Below are 20,207 nucleotides of genomic sequence, written 5' to 3'. Positions count from 1 at the left end.
ACTAGGCACTTCAGTTGCATGCCTGGTTTTCCATGTCTGCAGTAAATTACTAATTGTGAGCATCTCATGCTCTATGCAAAAAGAATCTTTCTGCTGGGTGGAGTTTACTTATTTCTTCATACTACTTTTCGTTTTATTCCTACATGCAAGATTTGATTATGAAGCATTGGAACCCAGAACAGCATATTTCATAATGAGAGACCTGGAGGCTTTGATCATTGACAAATCTTTCAGTAATCAGCAGTTTGCTGTTGGGAATAATGTCTACCGTGTGGAAAAAACAGACAGCTTTGAATATGTGGATCCTGTAGATGGCACTGTGACCAAAAGACAGGTATGAAAGCAACAAAAATAATCTTTTCAAAGATAATGGGGAGGTGTGTATGGGGGAGAGGGGAGCCATAATGTTTTACAATGATACACACTACTTTTATAGTTATTAACTCAAGGAGAGGAAAAAACCCAGTTTTTACTTGTAGAAGCATGATTTTCTGTGGTTCGTGTAACATACTTGTTGGTACATAGCAGTACTTTCCCCCATTTAAGAACACCTGATAGTGGAGAAAACAGTTAACTTGCACTCAGTGCACATCAGTCGCGTAGGATGTAAGCAAGGGAGAATTTTACCAACACAGTGGAGCTCAGGTAATAGCAAGTTGCCTAAGAACCCTAAGAACAAAGCATGGTTTCAAGAAGAAATGAAAATCCTTCCTTTTGCTGTTTTCACTCCTTCCAATTCAAACTGAAAACATCTGCTGCCTTAAACTACAGTCCAAACTCAATCTTTTGCTCTACAAAATTCATGACATGGTCAATACTAGTAATATTTTTTTTTCCTGGTGGAAATGTGTATAAAGAGACACTGTGTGAATATAAAGGTTTCAGAGTTGCAGCCGTGTTAGTCTGTATCCGCAAAAAGGAAAGGAGTACTTGTGGCACTTTAGAGACTAACAAATTTTGAAAGCTTATGCTCAAATAAATTTTTTAGTCTCTAAGGTGCTACAAGTACTCCTTTTCTTTTTACTGTGAATATAAAGTGTGACTTGTATTTAAATATATTCTTTTTTTCATGATTTTCTCTTTCCTAGATTAGAATAAATCCATGTTGAGATTAATTTTTGGCAAGAGCTCTTATTCTGGGTTTTCCTCTTCCTTGTCATTTTCTCTTTGTTCTTCAAATGTTAACCATTTTTTATTCCTAAAAATATACCGTCTCTTAATATATATAATCAGATCATAGCATATATTTGTATGTGTCATACAAAATGCTCGTAATCTTCTACTGCATATATCCTTCAGCACCTCTTCTTGACTTGACTAGCTTGTGAAACAATCTAGCCACTGGTACTGACCCTACAATCAACATTCTTCCCTGCTGTTTGGTTTCTCGGTTCTGGACCTTTCTCACAGTCACATGTGATTGGCGCTAAACTCTGCATTTACTGCTATATCTTTCAGGGGATTTTTTTTTTCCAAAGTGTTCAGAGTTGGTTTCATGGATTTTAACAACTAAAATGAAGGAACATCTTCATCAGATCTTGTAAATAAGTAATGTAAAAAATACATTAACTTTTGCAACTCGTGCCAGCCTTGTACTTTCAATCTCCTGATACAGCATGTTAGGGTTTTTTCACAGGGTGTGATCAGACCCCACAACCCTTCTGTGAAAAATAATCAACCTCCAAGGACTTTGCATAGAATCTTACAGAAAATGTCCTCAATGGGGTATTGCAAATATAGGCCAGGTACATGCTAAACCAAACTCCAGATTGTCCTAATTATTGTGGTTTGTGAATGATCTTGACCTGACCAGGCCCTTGCAAATCCTACTGTACAGTCTTGGAATAAGACCTCATTACCAGTTATGCTCTGGTATTGAATCATTACTGAGAAATACAGAGGCACCATTTGACAAAAGCCAAATTATCCATGTTGACGACAGGGTCCAATGTATCGTAACCTGTCGATGAAAACTCCTGATCCTTTTAATTAGAGATCTGTGAACTGACACTGGATATTTTCCTACTCCTGTCTTTGTTTCTGAACGGAAGAGGTTATCCATGTAGTTTGAGTTTTTTGTTTTTGAATGTGTAGTGAGGAAGCAGACATTGGAAAAGTTGGAAAAAGTTCTTTCATTCACATGCCCACAGATAGGGCCAAAATTCTTCTTTCCTCAGAATGAGATTTCAGTGCTGCCTCGGAGATAAGGCTTTTCCTGTCAAAATATTCAGTGCAGTCTGCTGTGCATTTGGGACATTTAAGTGTCAGTTGAGGAGCAAATAAAACCACATTAGGGCATAATACTTGGAAGTAAAACCACAGCCATTTTATATGGGTTTGACGTGTGTGTGTGTGTGGCTGTATATGTACGTTATTGTTACTGGGCCACATGTTTTGCTAGTGTATCTCCATACATATTGTACCTCTAAATAGTGCTTCAAAATGTTAAACTGAAACATACCCATAGGTTTGCATGCCTGAATCTTGCTTGTGTTCTACTTTAGTTGTAAGAATGACAAGAAAAACAGCAAATGATAGTTAGCACATATGTAGCAGTTTAATTCTACATGAGAATTAAACAATGCTTTACAAACACGAATAAATTAATGGTTAATTTGATTGGAATGTAATACAAGAGTGACCATCTCTGTGAAGTCAATTGTAATTCCATTTACACAGCAAGGCCTACCTCTGTCACATCAGCTCCAAAATCAGTGGATCAAATTCTCTGCTGGTGTATGCATTGCATTGGATGGGATACCTTCAAGGAACTCAGAGGCACTGCAGGAAGTCATGCTGACGATTCAGTATGCCAGCAAACAGTTGGCCCCACTGGCTTTTGGAGCTGATGTGACAGAGGCAGGGTTGTTTTCTGATATATTTTTTAAATCAGATCTTCTAGCACAGCATAGCACCAAGCTGTCCTTGTACCTTCATTACTTCTGCGAGCATTACAGGCTGACTGGTCCTTAGTCGTGCACTGCTTAGAAAGTCCATCCCAGTGCTTTTAAACATCTCCTTCATTAGGAAGGATTCCCATCTGCTAGATCATTGATCATCCCATCTGCTAGATCATCCCATCTGCTAGATCATGCTATACTGTCTACAAAGTTGATTTTTTTCATATTTTATTAGCTTTTTAGCCATGAAAAATTTGGTCTTGTGGCAGAGTTTCCATGCAGCTCATATACATTCACTAGCATATTTAGGATGCCTAAAATAAATGTCCGCAGATGTTCAGTGTGAAAACTATATCCAGTCTTCTAGCTACTTCCTCCCGGAAGTTATCAACCCATCTGATTTCTCACAAGATGATACTGTTTTCATTGATGACAATAATAACTTTCAGTTATAAGAGAGGATTTACTTCCTCTTATGGGTCTCCCAGTTTATCCTTCTTTTCTTTTAGACTATAAATTCTACATTCAAAGGGAATGTTTTCATTTTGTTTTGTACAGGATCAGAGAAATAATATATAATTAATAATTAATAGACAGTTGGATTTACAACAATATATCTGCCAGTGCGCCCATGTTAGGTAGGAGAATAACATCATGCCACACAATACTTATATTGTACATTATTCGATCAGTTTCCTCTCCCCCTACTAATATTTTCTCCTAATTAAAGTTCAGATCCATCAAAAAACAAATCTCCAGTCTCCTTTAGACTTTGTATCTTATAAGAAAAAGGAAACTCAGTGTTCATTTTTACAGAGAGCAGCACTGCAGTCTTCAACATTTTAAAATTCATGCTTGTTCACGTTTCACTTAGTAACAATTATTTGTTATTAAATATTTTAATTCATGGCGTGCCAGATGCAATGGGGCAAGATTCTAGAAAATAAAGGGGATGTATCAAAACTGAATGGGTCTTTTATTCTTTTCTGTGAGCTTACTGAGTGAAAGCCTTGCTGGTTCTAGAACCACCCTGAACTTTTCAGGGACAAGGTTGGAATCAAGATTTCACAGTTGGACACACTATAAATAATGAGCCCAAAGCCTAGATGCAAACCACATAAACTCTGAAGTGTTTAGATATTGTATGGGAATCATACAGTTTGGGGGGTCATCTCTAGTTTGATGTTGAAAGTCAGTATCTAAAGGTTGTTGTTACCTTATTAAGTTATTTCTTCCTGGCATGTAACCCTGTTGTTTTAAGGAGTAGACCCTGGTGTGTCTTTGTAGTGCCCCTGTTCGGAGTATTCTCAGCTGTGCTGCAGGAATTCTAAGCCTTCTAGACATGTATCAGCTGTTATTCCCCCATTTGTGAGAGTCTGTGTGGTCGAGCATCTGTCACCAGATAATACAAAATGAGGAAGAAAATAGCTGCAAAATAGCATAGGAAGTAAATACAGGGAGATGCGTGTCTGTGAGTGAGAGAGAGAGAGAGAGAGAATTCCAAGTACTAGAAATGCTGGTCGTATTACATTACCAGGCGGCTCTGTAGTTGGGGGAGCAGTTTGTATCAGATTGTGAGTGTGTGTTTTGGAAAGCATACATACGCTTTCTTCCAAAGACCATTTCTTCCAAAGACCATTAATGAGTAAATGAGCTTCCAGAGCCTCCTGTGTCAAATGAAACAGTCATTCCTCAGTGCTGTTGCTGCTACACAAGATACAGTGTGCGGGGAGCGTATTTAAGCAGTCTTACGAGCCTTGTCATGCTGGCGGTCAGTAGAGTTGGTTGAATACTGCAAAATGGTACTTGCAAACATTCCTTGGAATTAAACCTATACATGACCTTGGATGCTGCTCATGGCCCCGTTTATTCACTTTCTGCCAATATTTGTGACAATACTTTTGGGTTTTTGGAGCCTGGAAAGTTTAAATGACAATAATGTTATATACCTTGAGCTACCTGTTCCATATCTGACATTCTTCCAAAATACAGGCCCAGTTGTGCAAGGATCCCTTTAATCCAGGGATCTCAAACTCAAATCACCACAAGGGCCACATGAGCACAAGTACATTGGCCAAGGGCTGCATCACTGATACCTTTTCATACAAAGATCATAGAATCATAGACTATCAGGGTTGGAAGGGACCTCAGGAGGTCATCTAGTCCAACCCCCTGCTGAAAGCAGGACCAATCCCCAATTTTTGCCCCAGATCCCAAATGGCCCCCTCAAAGATTGAACTCTCAACCCTGGGTTTAGCAGGCCAATGCTCAAACCACTGAGCTATCCCTCCCCACAAGATACAAAAACCCCGCCTCTGGCCCTGCCCCCACCCCCAATCTACCCCTTCCATGAGGCTCAGCCCCTGCCCCCCTCTTCCCACTCCTTCCCCAAATCCCCAGCCCTGCTTCTTCTCCACCTCCTCCCCTGAGTGTGCCATGTCCCCGCTCCTCCCCCCTCCATCCTGGAAAGTCCTAAGTGCCGCCAAACAGCTGTTTGGGAGGTAGGCGGAGGAGGTAGGCAGAGGAGCAGGGATGCGGAGCATGGGGGGCGGGAGGTGAGGGGAGCTATGGCGGACCGCAGGAAATAACTCTGCAGGCTGCATGCGGCCCGCGGGCCACGTGTTTGAGACCCCTGCTTTAATCTGTCTTCCTCCTCATGGTAATATAATTGAAGGGAATCAGCACCCACCAAGAAGCATTCAGTAGCTCACATGAATGGGACATAATTTTTGTGGACACCTGGGGTGAAATCCTGGTCAAAACTCCCATTGGCTTTACTGGGCCAGGGTTTCACGCCAGAACTCTACAATTGTCTTAGCTAAACAAATTCTGGAGAGAGAAAACAAATGGCTAATGTGCTACTCTCTCCTCCGTCTGCCTGAAGTTCCCATGCTATTGGAAAAGCCCATTTTAAACCTTTTTTCTTAACATTACCTATTTGTGGTGTTCTGTCACATAGGTTGTGCATACTGAAAATACTAGGTGAATAAACGTTGCCCAGAAATTTGAAAAACTGGACATCAATGTTTGTACTAGTAACTAAAAGGATTGTTAATAGAATCACAGAAGTTTGAGATGGAAAATACCTATTAGGTCATCTAATCCAACTCTTTACTGAGGTGGGATTTATTCCTATTACATATTTGCTCGAGTTAATGGCTAGTATCAACCAAACAATTCTTTATATGGTGCTAGAAATGCTTCAGCACATACCTGAACAAACAAAAAAGTTCCATTAATATTTTAGCTTGTTGGAGCTCTGCTTTGTTAAGATCACTGGCTTCTCAAGCAAGTCTTGGTGGAAGAGGAAGAGTCAAATACCATTTCTCTTCTCTGAATTCTGAATGACTTACTCTGCCTCAGGCAGATGAAAAAAGGAGCTTGCCCTGCACACAATGCCATGGAGAACAACAGGATTGGTGGGAGGGAGGGGGCGAGGGAAGAAAACACAGTGACTTGGCAGAGAGGGGACCTAGCCATCCCTTTCCCCTGAGTAAACAGTACTGTTTTCAGGGCCTTTTTGTCCTAAATTCTTGTATTTTCTCTTTCCTCCACCTCCTCCAAATGGTCTGATCTGCAAGTTCTGACTAAGGCCTCTGTTACTCTCAGGAGAGTGATATTGCATAGGGTCACCTAGGGGAAATGGGGGGCGTTTTCAGTGCTAGCCCTTAAGCTGCAAACAATTCAGCAAGTAACCCTCCCCCGTTTGGTGAAATCTGGGTCACACAACCACGCTTTCCCAGATGCATTGTGGTTGGAGGGGGTCACCGTGTATTGCAAGCAGCATTGAGAAAAGTGGGTGGGGGTGGTGGCTTCCTGTTTGGCTCCTTTTCTCCACAACCCGGTCCCGCTTTTGTAAAAAACAAACTATTTGGGGGGCTTTACACTGGTGCTGTCCTCAAGCACCATCCAGGTTGGTAGGGGAAAGGGGGGCTTTTCTCAAGTTCCAACCTGTAATCCCAAGGATGTTTTCACAAAAGCTGCAGGACAAGATCTCTCACCCATGCCTCATAGCCTTTCTCACCATGGCTGGAGCAGCAACAACAATGGGGATATTGCTTTCACTAAGGTCTAACCTAGTCAGCAAACAGCAGTGACCTTTTAAATGCTCAAAGGCATAACCCACCACCATTCTGCACTTGCTCAACCTATGGTTGAATCAGTCCTTACTGCTGTCCAGGCTGCGGGTGTACAGCTTCATGAGCCATGGGAGAAAGGGGTAGGCTGAGTCTCCCAGGATCACGATTGGCATTTCAACATCACCAATGGTTATTTTGCAGTCTGGAAAGAGAGTTCCTGCTTGCAGCTTTCTGAACAGACCTGTGTTCCTAAAGATGCACACGTCATGCACCTTTCCCAACCATCCCACACTGATGTCGGTGAAACAGCCCCTGTGATCCACCAGTGCTTGCAACGCACTGTAGACATGGCCTAAGAGAGCCTATGCTGGCCAGACAGCTTCCACCATGGCTGGAGCACACCACTGTCTCCTGCACTCTTATTCCTACCTCTGCAAGGTTATCTTTTGGGGCCACATCAGTATCTGCCCTTTCTTTGAGCCTGCACAATAAGCAGCAGAAAATGGGGGGAAATCCTGTTTTTGTTTTGGGGGTTTTTTCAGCCAGATTTTCAGCCTGAGTCTCCTCATGCTGCTGTAAATCTGGAATACTTCAATGGAATTATATCAGTTAAAATGGTCATGAGAAGGGAGGGAGTCTGTGTGAGTACCACACTCAAAGAGCACAATGGTGCACAACCGGAATAATAATAATAATAACACTTCTGGGCGAATATCGGAAAAGAAAACCACCCTGACTCAAAAATAAAAATCGGAACCATCTGCAACTATTCTTGGCTGGAGTCTGACATGGGCAAGGTTTATTCCGGAGGGGAAAATAATTTGCCTAGTTCATATCCACATCCTGGTCTTGCCTTTCCTCAGGTTAATCTGAACAATCACTCCCACCAATGCAGAGGCTAAACAGTCTGGTGATGGACCCAGAGGGCTTGTGGAAAATTGAGTTACATGACAAAGACAGCAACTTGGCAATCACTGTAGATTGGTCAATTTTTGTTGTCGTCGTCGTCGTCATCATCATTTTATTTGTATTTCCATAATCACGGACCAAGACCTCATTGGGCTAGGTGCTGTACAAATACAGAACAAAAAGACAGTCCCTGCCCCAAAAGCTTACAATCTAATTATACAATGTTCAGTGTCATGTGAATGATGTGTGATTAAACCCTCAGGGTTTTGTTTACTAGAATACAGTACCCTGAACTGAATGCCCCAAGTAGTTAAATTAAAGATTTGCTTTTAAATACAGCTACTTTAATGTTTAACTTCACAAAGTCTTGGCAGGTATAGCTGAGAGAAGGGGTCATTGCTTAAAACATGGAGGTGCAGTAGCTGGAAATAGTTTAAAAACAGGCTGCCACAGAATTGATAGCTGTGAGAGGCATTTTCTTTTGGAGGGAAGAGTGCTTGCGAAGGAGGACTTGCACACTTCCTGTATTTCCATTTGATGTGAAAATAGTAATTGACTCAGGCTTGGTCCACACCACCAACTTATGCTGGTATAACTGCATTGCTCAGGGATGTGGAAAATTGCCTGAGCAACACAGTTACACTGACCTAATTCCTGGTGTACACAGTGCTATATCAACAGGAGGGCTTCTCCTGTTGACAGCTACCATCTCTTGGGGAGGTGGAGTAACTATGCCAACAGAAGAAGTGTTCCTGTCAGCGTAGATAGTGTGTTTGCTAAGCACTACAGTGGTGTAGCTACAGTGCTGTAATGTAGACAAGCTCTCGGACACTTAATTCCCTCAGTATCACAACGTCTTCTGAGAGATCAGATGTTATCTTAGATACTGTAGTGTGTTATGGTGTGGTTTTCTGGCCTTGCTCTTTTGACTTTTTATCCTCAACTTTCTTTTCAACCCCTGATACAAACAACGAACACACTTCATCCCATGGATTGGGTTTGAGGATGATGTCCTGCGCAATTGATGCACCATGGTCAATAGCATATTTTCTTATAAATGATGCAAGAGCTCCTTTATCATTATTGGCCGTCATTTTACTATTTACAGCATTTTGCCAGGTTAACCACTTGTGACGTAAGTTCTGGACTGGAACAGCAGATGACAAAGGCATGACTTGATCTCCTATTTGCCAATCATTGTTTCTAATATCTTTGTCGAAGTGCAACGTTTGCCGTGTGCTTTGTTTTTCCCAATTCTTTTTCCACCATACAGATGTACCTGTTTCAAATGCTCTCCCCGGCGAGTCCTTTCAGGTCTTAATCACAGACTACCCTGCTTCAGGTCTCCTTCACCACCACCATGTTTTATTGTGTTGTTCCAACCAGATACCACCTGTAGGGCTATTTACATATATTTACAGTCCACCAGCGAGTTCCCCTGCTTGCTTCTGGGGAAAGGAACAGAACTAGCAGCACCTAGGCCTACCTGCCTCTGCCTTCCTTCAGGCTCTCAACTCTCTGCTCAGCACTTCCTTCCTCTCATTTTTAATGCTCCTAGCTGCTGGGATTGCCTCCACCCTCAAATTAGCCCCCAACTGTAGCTTTACCTAGTTAATTGATCTTCCAGTTAGGTCCCAATTAACATATATTGGTGGGCCTTTGAGTGACAGGTTGCTGAGTTCACTCCTGACTGACTCAGCACACTCTGTTACACTCATGTAATTTTTGCATAAAGACATAAATTTTTACTCCTTCAATGCGCTTACTGATAGTTTCCCACAGTAAGAGCTCTGGCATCCGCATTCCCTTCCAGTCTTTACTTCAAAGCAAGAATGATTTGTTGCACAAGGGAGTCACTGAAATCTCCATGAGAACTAATGGAATGAGGCAATCCCAATCTTTTCCATTTATCGCACCAAACCCAATTATCAGGATGAAATTGAGGAATATGTTGCCATTTTTAGTGTATATCACACCCTTAACCTTGAATTTGAGATTCCTGTTGAATCAGAATGAGATCTGTATTATACAAATTAGCGACAGTGCTGAGAAAGCAGAGAGGGATAACATTTGCAGCTCAAGTGAACTAATCAGAATGTGAGCATCCACAAAAAGGTTTGATGAACTTTAATTAATGCACTTTACATTCACACCTTTAGTTTAAGAGACTTAAGTGTCCTGAGTGTCCCCTTGTAGACATGCCCTGAGACACTCATAACCACATCTTCATGTACATTCCCTGAGGGATATGAAAATATGTTATCTGTTGTGTACTCTGCTGACTCCTTTGGTTCCATGGTCCCCTAGCTTTCTCATATGCACTTTGCTTCTGCCTGACATGTCACCTGTCATGTTACTACATGACATCCCATTGGGATATCGGTGTAATGCTGGCACATAAGAGAAACACAGCTTCCACAAAGCAGCAACAGCAGAAAGCTAGCAGTTAAATTGTATAATTTTATTATTACAACTGCTGATGTTATTCTTACTGTAGCAACTGGATGCTTCCCTAGACATCAAGCTTCCATTGTGCTCAGCACGGTACATTCATTAGTGAGAAAACCCTTGCCCTGTAGAGCTTACGGTCTAAACAGACAATATGAAGGGTGGGAGAAAGGAAGTATTATTATCCACATTTTACAGATGGGGCACTGAGGCTCAGAGTTATTAAGTGAATTGCCTGAAGTAACACAGGAGGAGCCAAGATCTGAACTGAGATAATCCTTCCTCGCTCTCGATTTTGGATTATAATTTTGCAAAGTCATTACGGCCACCCATATATTCTTCTTTCTTTTTGCAGGGACTGCGAATTATTTTCTCAGATGCCTCGAGGCTCATCTTCAGACTTAGCGCTTCTAGCAGTGTACGAGCTACCCTCAGAATCTATGCAGAAAGCTATGAAAAGGATCCCAGCAAACATGACAAGGAGTCGCAGGTAAATCAATGAGCACGACTTTAAGCTTTGGAAAAACAATCAAGTGTCATTTCTTGCTGTGGTAAGGCCCCTGAATAGGCCAATGGCAGGTGCTCTCAAAATTGTTGAATAAAATGGTAGGGTTTTTCCCAATTAAAAGCAAAGCATACTGAAATGTTGTGTCCGAGCAGATACATAAGCTTGGTGTTGTTCCAGGAAGTGTCAAGGAGGTTGGGTTTTGATTTGGAAAGCTTGTTCTTAAACTTTTAAGAGAACAGCTCCAGAGGTGACAATAGGAGCAGGAGAGTGAGAGCAGTGACAGTGGTACAGATTGATTATGTAAGCTAAGAAGAACGTTCTGCAGAAGGCAGGCGGATGCCCTAGATCAGTGCAGGCCAACCACGTGGAGAGGGCAAAGGGGAAGGTAGTAGTAGGATACTTCTGTGAATTATTAATCTTTTAAATTAGGCAACCTATTCAAAATTACACACCAAAATCTACATTAAAAGAACATTATGGTTGCAGAGTCCAAGCACACGCAAGTTAGGAAATCCCAGAATTAAGGGCTGCCTTTGCAACCTTAATTTGGCACCTTGTGCATATGCATTATGATGCTGTCTTTAATTACCCTGTGCTGTCTCTCCCGCAACAACTCCTCATCCCATACCCTAACTCCTCCCCCCCACCCCTGCCCCTGGCTCCTCTTCACCAGACCTAAGCTTCATCCCGCCTGAGGCCACTCATGTCAGTTCCAGTCTCCTTTTCCAGCCAGTCCCAGTCTCTCCTTTAGGGCTCCTCGAGTAAATCCCAGTACGCTGAGTTACCATCCCACTCTTCCTCTGCAAGCTTCTTATCCCAGTCTCCTTGCCCAGCCAGTCCCAAGCTCCTCCACCCATTCCTGGCTTCTTGTGCCCTCTCTGACTCTGTGCTCTCAGCTTCCAGCAGCCATTCCCTGGCTTCTTACCCCAGGATCCTTGACCCAGTCTATTGCCTCTGTTCTTCCTCTTTCCCCTCTGCATTTGCATCTGGCTGCCTCCTCCCTCCGTGCTGCCTGTGCACTAGGGGCATGTAGGGCACAGGAAAGACCATTTCCCTACTCCCAGTTCTGTTCCCTGGCACTACAGAAGCCCCTGGCAGCAAGAAGCAGCAGTTCCAGAGAAAGTCCTCTCTGCCCCTGCAGCCGTGGGCTGGAGCATGCCTAGCATGGCAAAGAATTTAGCTGCCAAACTCTAACAAGTCTCTACAGACATTTTTCAAAGGTTCTAGAGCTTCTCAACAAAGCAGCTGTGATTTTTTTTAACATGACCAAACAATGTATTATTCCCTAATCTTGTTTTCAGAAACAGCTGTTTTAGCTGAAACTTGGCAACAAAAATAAAATAAAATAAAATAAATCCGTCTGAGACAGACACCTTGCATAGAACATGTCAGTTTGGCAAAATTATAAGCAACCGAAAACAGGGTCTTCTGGAAATATACTGTGGTATACTGGAAAGCGTCAGGCACCGTTAACTATAGATTGTGCTACCAGCTCCACCTATAATATCCAGAAGCAACTGAAATTTCTAAGAAATACTTTGTCCTTACTTGTCCCTGCAGGCCTTCTTGCCATCTTATGTAGGGTTGAATGGGGTTAGATTGACTTTGTCCAAGCCATATCTATTCTCAGGGAGGGAGAGAGAGAGCAGTGTATCTGATCTCTTGCCCCCCCCCCACTTTTTTAAAATGAATGTAAAGCATATTAAATCAGACTGGCAGCACTGGAGAACAAAGCCCTGTTTATCCACAGAACAGAGGCCTGGGCTCCCCTGCACCAGTCACTCCCCAATGTGCTTCAGTTTTGGTCTAGAGAGACCATCCCTTTTCAGTCTCCATATTGACTGAATCCTTGACCTCTCTGCTGAGAAGTGTAAGGAAGGTGGCACTTTATTGCCAGTTGCATTGCCGAGTGAATTCGGTTATAAAGGAGACTGGCTGTCGTACTATAAATCAAGTTGTTGAACAGGAGCATTTCTATGGCTTATTCCAGGGGAGATCAAAAAGCTAGTCTGGAATTCACACTGCCTATTACTCAGGGGGTGGGGAAGAAAGTACTGGCTTAAAAAACTCACTTATAGCAGACCAGCGGAAGGTTCCCTCTATCTAATAAACTTAAAATAAATCATTAGATAACATACTTCCCCTGTGACAGCAGCAGATACATTTCAGACTGGAGGTCTTCTGCCTTTTTCCCCCTCCTCCCCAAAATTGGACACTAGTGACACTCCGTGCTGTGTTTATAAATAAGGCTACGGTTTAGTCATGGGTATTTTTACTGGTCACCGGCAATAAACAAAAATTCACCGCCTGTGACCTGTCCATGACTTGTACTATATACCCCTGACGAAATCTTAGCTGGGGATCGGGGAGGGGGTGGAGGGTGGAAGTGCTGCTCTGGGAGTTGGGGGACTGCTGCTGGGGGGCCAGTGGCACCGGCTGCTGGGGGCCACCAAGCAGCAACTGCTCCAACCGCCCCTGGGGCTGCCTACCTGCTACTGTTCCAGCTGCCCCCGGGACCACTGCTCAGGCAGTCCCTGGGGCCAGCCGCACAGGTGGCTGCTCAGGCAGTCCCTGGGGCCAGCCGCACAGGTGGCTGCTCAGGCGGTCCCTGGGGCCAGCTCCCGCGGGCTGCCTGAGTGGCAAATGGTGCTGCTGGCCCCAGGGCCGCTCCAGCAGCACTGGTGCAGCTCACTGCAGGGCCACCCAGCCACTCCAGCAGCAGCCGGTGTGGCTGTCTCTGGGGCCACCTGAGCAGCTGTCCCCCAGGGTCATCTGCGTGGTGGCCCTGTGGTCAGCCACACTGGCCGCTGCAGGAGTCACGGAGGTCGCGGAAAGTCATGGAATCCATGACTTCCCTGACAGACACAGAGCCCTATTTATAAATCGGTTTGAAGCTTACATTTACATGATTATAAGCTCTTTGAGGTAGGGACTGTCACTTACTATATGTTTGTGCAGTGTCTAACACAATGAGGCACCTAAGTGCTAATGCAATGTAAATACAGTATTTAATAATAATAATAATTATTATTATTTATTATTTATTGCACTGCAGGGAAAGGCAAGAGAGGCAGGAATGAACTTTGGTCTTTAAAGGGAACTCCAGGTGTCTTTGAGCTTCTGCTGAGTTTTTGCTAGCACTCTAATCTGAGTTATAAGTGAACATTTTTTAAAAAAAAGAATTCCTTGTCAAGCAGATTGTCTGGGGATCACTTAGCTAATGCTTCACAGTGATTCCTCACAATAAAAGTACAGTTGGAAATAGTACAGAGTCCAAGCAACTTCTGGATTCCTTATAAGGGAGAAATTTGTAGTGGTCTGAGAGTCATCTCATAATCATAATCAAAAAAGTTTTCTAAAGAAGAATTAAGGTTGAGAGGGTTTCATTGGAGTCCAGCTGATACCAAAAAAACCTTAATATTATACTTAGTTTGCAGTTCTCTGATTTTTACCAAACTTTCCAAGAAAACTCTACCGTAGGATGAGGTGCAGCATGTGAGTTTTTGGGAAGATCTTTCATTTTGTTAAATGAAAAGGGGTTGAAAACTGGATTTATAATGAGGGAGAAGCTTTAGCCTTAACTGTAGTAAGGCTACTATGCCTCTATAGTCATTACAGGGAATGCACATTATCAAAAGTCCCAAGAAAAAAAACACAAGTGCATCAGGCTTTTAATCTATAAAAGTTTCCAGTTTAAACAATAAAGTTAAAGCCTCTTTTAATCCCATTTTATTACTGCAAAATATTTGTTTTAAAATAATGAATAAACGGTTTTATCTCTCCACAGAGTTTTTTTGCTAATTTTATTTCTGAAAATACATCACTATATACTTGTGGCTATCTCAGGTTATGACATGATTTAGCCAGCCAGTGTATATGGGTTAATAAATGTGTTTTAAATGGTGGAAAGACCTATGGTAAAATACCATTTTGACTCCTTCCACACTGCCCAGCTAAACTTGGTTATAGCACAGATTGGTAACAATTGTAATTAAACTGTGTTTAAGCATAGGTATTAAACAACGTTGTTGCCCTTTGTAGGCAGAGCCTAAATCAAGTGAAAATATGTCAGTAGAGGGGACAGAGCTAAGTGTTGATTTCCACTCCGGACCCATCTGAGACGTCTGCAATGTACATATAGCAACTTTGCAGTCTATGAAACAAACACAAATGTCTGACCATATTTCCTGTCTACCACATCCTGACAAAAAGAATGATTCCACCCTACCAAAATGATTTATTCTCTAATGCTTTATAAAGTACACTAGAAAACAGTAAGGAATGTTCTGCCAGTCTTCAGTGCTGAATTAATTAAACTTTCTGACCCTCTTAATTACAAAAGGAGAAAGTGCTTCTTATAATGGAATAGCTTCTGTAACAATGAATTGTTCAATATTAAATGTTTTAAGGCAAGTAAGTGGAGAAGGGAGAGAGACATTGAGCTGGATTTAAGTTTGTATCCTTTTAAAAAAATGTTCTGAAGTGAATGTTCGATGTTTAACACTTAATATTTTTACATGAATGGAAAGTCACAAATGTTCTAAGTGAAGTTAGTGTTTGTGAAAATACCGGATTGGAGAACTGGAGATAAATGTCATCCTGACAATTCCCTGGATGTGTGCCAGCATGGGGAACAGCAACACAGGCATCAGACTACCCTGCCCTTGTGTATTATCTCTGTTCTAGAAGTTAACTCTGGAGGTGGGAGTAGGTCCTTTTCCATGCATATTCAATCCAATCCGGAGACTGCCACTAATGGTGCCAGTTATGGTGACATGGACACCTCTCCACTAAAACCTGAACTGGAACTACCATCTGATTTTATACAGGCCACTGAACTTGTCAGATTATAGCAATTTTTTTTCACTAATGATCCAGGTTGAATTTGAGAGGCAACCCTAGAGGTGAAAAAAGAAGTCATCTCTCTGGTCATCCAGTCCCCTCAGTATTCATTGATAGTCGTAATTTATGCTGTTTGGTGCTGGGCAGAAAAAGAAAAGCCTTCTGATTTTACAGGAGTTTCATCTCATTTTTGCAACAGCTGCAGTAGAATGAACTGTTGTGTACAAAGTACTTTAGTCTTGTCTTCATAAAGCTAGTTCATGTCAATATGGGTTACCATAGATAGGTGAGAGCGCCATCTAATGGTAGGAGGCATTTAACCTAGAGCTCCTTTTTGGTGACTAGGTAATGCATATGTATATGTGAATGTCCAGTAAAATAACAAAACAAAAGAACAGGTGTTCTACCTTTGTAGATTTAGGGCCAAATAGTGGCCTCACTCCTCTTTGGCGTATTGAGGACGCTGTGGAGCTATAGAATTAGAGACGCTCTGAAGCATGTTGCATGTGCAGAATCAATGCAAGTAGAATGTTTTCAACCCCACCAACCTGACATGTCTCCTGGGGGTCACGAAGCACCGTCAGTTGGGCTAGCCTGTCTGAAGCCCAGCACTCAAAGGAGCATTATTATGCCAACTTCTGTGCAGATTCATGAAGGATAGTAGAAAGAGGATCACTGTCACCTCCTCCCCCCCCCCCGGCACACACATGCTGGAGCACATAGAATTTCCACCTCAACGCTATCGATAAATACTCCCTCTTTCTTCTAATCCCATGGTGGAGTACACTTTCCAGTGTGAGTTTTCCCAAAGCCAGATGCTTCACCGACTACAGTAAGACAGTATGGACTGGGAGGGTCACTGATCCTTACCTTCAACCAGGCAATGAGCTCCATTTAAAGGGAGTAAATCATTCTACTTTCAAGTAATACCCAAATGAAAATGAAATACCCAGTAATTCTACTGGCAAGTAATACCCAATTAGCAAATGAAAGCTGCTTAATTGTACAGCAGAACATCAGTGACCATAGGTGGAAACATTCACACCACAATAAGTAGTTAATAAATAAGGAAATCCCTTTGTCAGAGAGACAATATTGTTGTGCAGCCATGGGTAGAATCTTTTGTTACTGGTGTACTTTGCTCCCACTAAGGGGAATAGGAATTATATGCGTGCATCAAGAGGAGATGTGACAGAATTTCAGTTCTGCAACTTCCTTTTGTTTAACCAATATTTCCTATCTATTTCCAGTTACAGTGGAGTGATCAACAGGAATTCAAAGGGCAAACAAGACTTTGGAGACTGTTCATTTTTGTTTTAGTTTAATTGCCTTTCTTACTTAGCCTGATTTTCATATGTATCTTTTGTATCAATGCACTCTCACTGAGGCAGCCAATCAGAATCTACCCTGTTGTTTGTGCCATACTTTTGTGCATTGCAAACCAAATCACAGTATTATTTATTGACTTTCTGCTGCTTGGCTGCCGAGGTGTTAGAGGTGGTTGAACTACTTCAGACAAAAGGGCCACATTATTCCAATATCCCTTAATCAAGCCTTTTATTTATTTTGTCATTTGAAAATGCTCAACTTTTTTTAAAATACGTTTTTCATTGCCACATGCTTCTGCACACACAGATTCCAGCTGATATCAGAAACAGAAGATCCAAAACACCATGAGACGATTTGCATGCCTTAACCATGAGCAAGAAGTATTGCAATCTTGTGAGAGAGACTATAGTCAAGTTTGTTTCAGCAGAGTTTTACAGATTCATGATGTTCAGCTACTGTGAATAAGACTCTCATAAGCATCCCAACTTTTATGTTCCCATTCAAACCAAGATAATCTTCCAGTTTTTCTGAAGTTTCACCATTTTGCTTCTCTTCTCCTTTTACATTCCCATCCCAGACAATGCACTTTTCTTTTGATAAGTAGCATTCAAACTGAGATAAAATATGTTTATTATCAGTTCCAGAATCCACATATATTCTTTATAGCACATTACTAGATACATATTACCAAGATTCACCAAGATAGTGTGAAGGATTTCATTTCTATCAAAAAAGATGTGGAATAATGATTCTCTTAAGATTAAGCAGAATTACTTGTTCAGAATTCAATGTAATCTGTTATACTCCTACAGGAAACAATAATTCCTGAATCTCACTCAGGATGAAATCCACCCCACTGCAGGGGGCCTTCAGAAAACCCTCTGCACCACTTAATCATCCCATTAGATCAGAACATATAAACGATAGTCAAGATTTTCAAAAATAGAAATGTAACTTTAGGCTCCTGGTTTTGAAAATTTTGGCCACTGTTATTAGCAAACATCTGACATAGACCAGCTTAATATGGCAGCTACAAATACCAAGTGTTTCTTTCCAGAAGTAAAACATATCAATTAGGAAAATTAACAGTTGTATACCTAGACTTCTGAAAAATTGTACACCTACAGCTAGAGTGGTTGCAATTATTCCCATAGACCTCAAAAATCAATTGGTATTTTCAGGGGGAGTGGGGACTCACTAAAAAGCCTGGAAGATTTGTTAAAATGAAACACAAAACAAGCTATGTGATTCACTCTGCAAGCATGCTTATTCTTCAAACACAGTAAAGCAGATTCACAGAACTGCAAGCTTTCAAGTAAGACAAGAACACAATAACTGAGTCTACATTCCACTAACAAGTGTCAGCCTCAATACAGATATACTTCTGCCAACTTATTTGGCATGTTACAAAGCTTCAAACAGACCAAACTAAACATGGTAAATGCATACTTACGTACTTGATTGATGTAGGGGATCAGTAAAATTCATTTAAAAGTTGACAACATTCTTAATTCAACTGTTCCCTTTTCTATGATTTTTATTTCCACAGTTTTTCACTATTTTGATGCAAGAAACTGTAACACAATCTCCTTCACAAACATGGATTTCAGATAGAAATCTGGCTACGTAAAAGATTTAAGATTATGTTCCATCGGTCACATTTCAGCCTATTCTTCCCATTCTGGACTCCACCTATAACCTTTGTATTTGGGACCAGTTATGTTGGCTAAGTAATGGAATGGTTCCATAGCCTCTCTGAATTGTCAATTATAATCCATTAGTTTTTGTCCTTGTTTGGTTCTAGTTCTTTGGTAATAGATCAATCCTGATTTTCCCTGAATCATAGATAATATTGTCCTCAGTCAATAATCTGTCAGTTCTTCTGAAATCTTTTCAACTGCTTTTTTTAAATTGAGTGCCTCTTTGTAGACACCCTTGTTATGTATAATGGGTATTATGATTTGATCAAAGACCTCTCTGTGTTCAGTGCAAACTTCAGCATCCTTACAGAGAGACCATCATCTGGAGAGTTGCACCATGTTATTGAGAATTGAGCTGGTAGGTTTTTTTTGTTTAACATTGAAACTTTACCTTTTTTCCCCCTAAACTCTAGTTGGGATCCTTTTAAAATCCACCAGCCAGGAGGCTGATATTTGCAGAAGGAATTTTTACTTCTACATTGTGCTTTAGGACCGTTAGGTGGTGTTATGTCTCAACAAGGAAAAGAGCAACTCTATGTCAGAAATGTAGTTTGATTGCACCTGACAAGCTCTCGTACTTTCCATTTCATTTTTGTCAACAGAGCAGATGACAAAGGACCATAGCTAATTGTCCTACATTTCTCTGGATTCTCAGATAGCATTTCAGCAACTTGGACACAATATGGTATTGTCATAAATATAAAGGGAAGGGTAACCACCCTTCTGTATACAGTGCTATAAAATCCCTCCTGGCCAGAGGCAAAGTCCTTTTACCTGTAAAGGGTTAAGAAGCTCAGGTAACCTGGCTGGCACCTGACCCAAAATGACCAATGAGGGGACAAGATACTTTCAAATCTGGGCGGGGGGGGGGGAAGGCTTTTGTCTGTCTGTGTGATACCTTTGCCGGGAACCGATCAAGGATGCAAGCCCTCAACTCCTGTAGTTAGTAAGTAATCTAGCTCGAAAATGTGTTAGGTTTTCTTTGTTTTGGCTTGTGAAATTCGCTGTGCTGGAGGAAATGTGTATTCCTGTGTTTTGTGTCTTTTTGTAACTTAAGGTTTTGCCTAGAAGGATTCTCTGTGTTTTAAATCTGACTGCATGTGGGATTCTCTTCCATTTTAATCTTACAGAGTTGTTCTTTTTTCGTTTCTTTGTGCTTCTAATAAAGTTCTGTTTTTTAAGAATCTGATTGGGGGTTTTAGTATCCCTAAAATCCCAAGGTTGGTCTGTGCTCATCTTGTTTGTTCTCAAGCCACCCCAGGAAAGGGGGTGTAGGGCTTGGGGGAATATTAGGGGGGAGATAGGGTTCCAAGTGGCCCTCCCTAAATGTTTGTTTGAATCACTTGGTGGTGGCAGTGTTCACTTTTGTACTAATCCAAAGTACAAAGGAGAATTTGTGCCTTGGGAAGTTTTTAACCAAAGCTGATAAAAATAAGCTTAGGGGGTCTTTCATGCGGGTCCCCACATCTGTACCCTAGAGTTCAGAGTGGGG

At 41.7% G+C, this 20,207-nt stretch overlaps 1 protein-coding gene across 1 annotated transcript in view; it reads left to right on the top strand.

Annotated features, from left to right (window-relative positions):
* Positions 1-20,207, top strand: part of PGM5 (phosphoglucomutase 5) — a 107,320-nt gene that overhangs the window by 78,799 nt on the left and 8,314 nt on the right. The window contains exons 9-10 of the mRNA XM_073345192.2: positions 151-334; positions 10,692-10,826. Of these exons, the coding sequence (XP_073201293.1) occupies positions 151-334; positions 10,692-10,826 (319 nt within the window). The remainder of the gene's footprint in view (positions 1-150; positions 335-10,691; positions 10,827-20,207) is intronic.

This window comes from Lepidochelys kempii, chromosome 5 (assembly GCF_965140285.1).
Source record: "Lepidochelys kempii isolate rLepKem1 chromosome 5, rLepKem1.hap1, whole genome shotgun sequence".
Taxonomy (NCBI): domain Eukaryota; kingdom Metazoa; phylum Chordata; order Testudines; family Cheloniidae; genus Lepidochelys; species Lepidochelys kempii.
The sequence above is the reverse complement of the archived record's forward strand: the minus strand, read 5'-3'. Positions and strand labels throughout refer to the sequence as shown.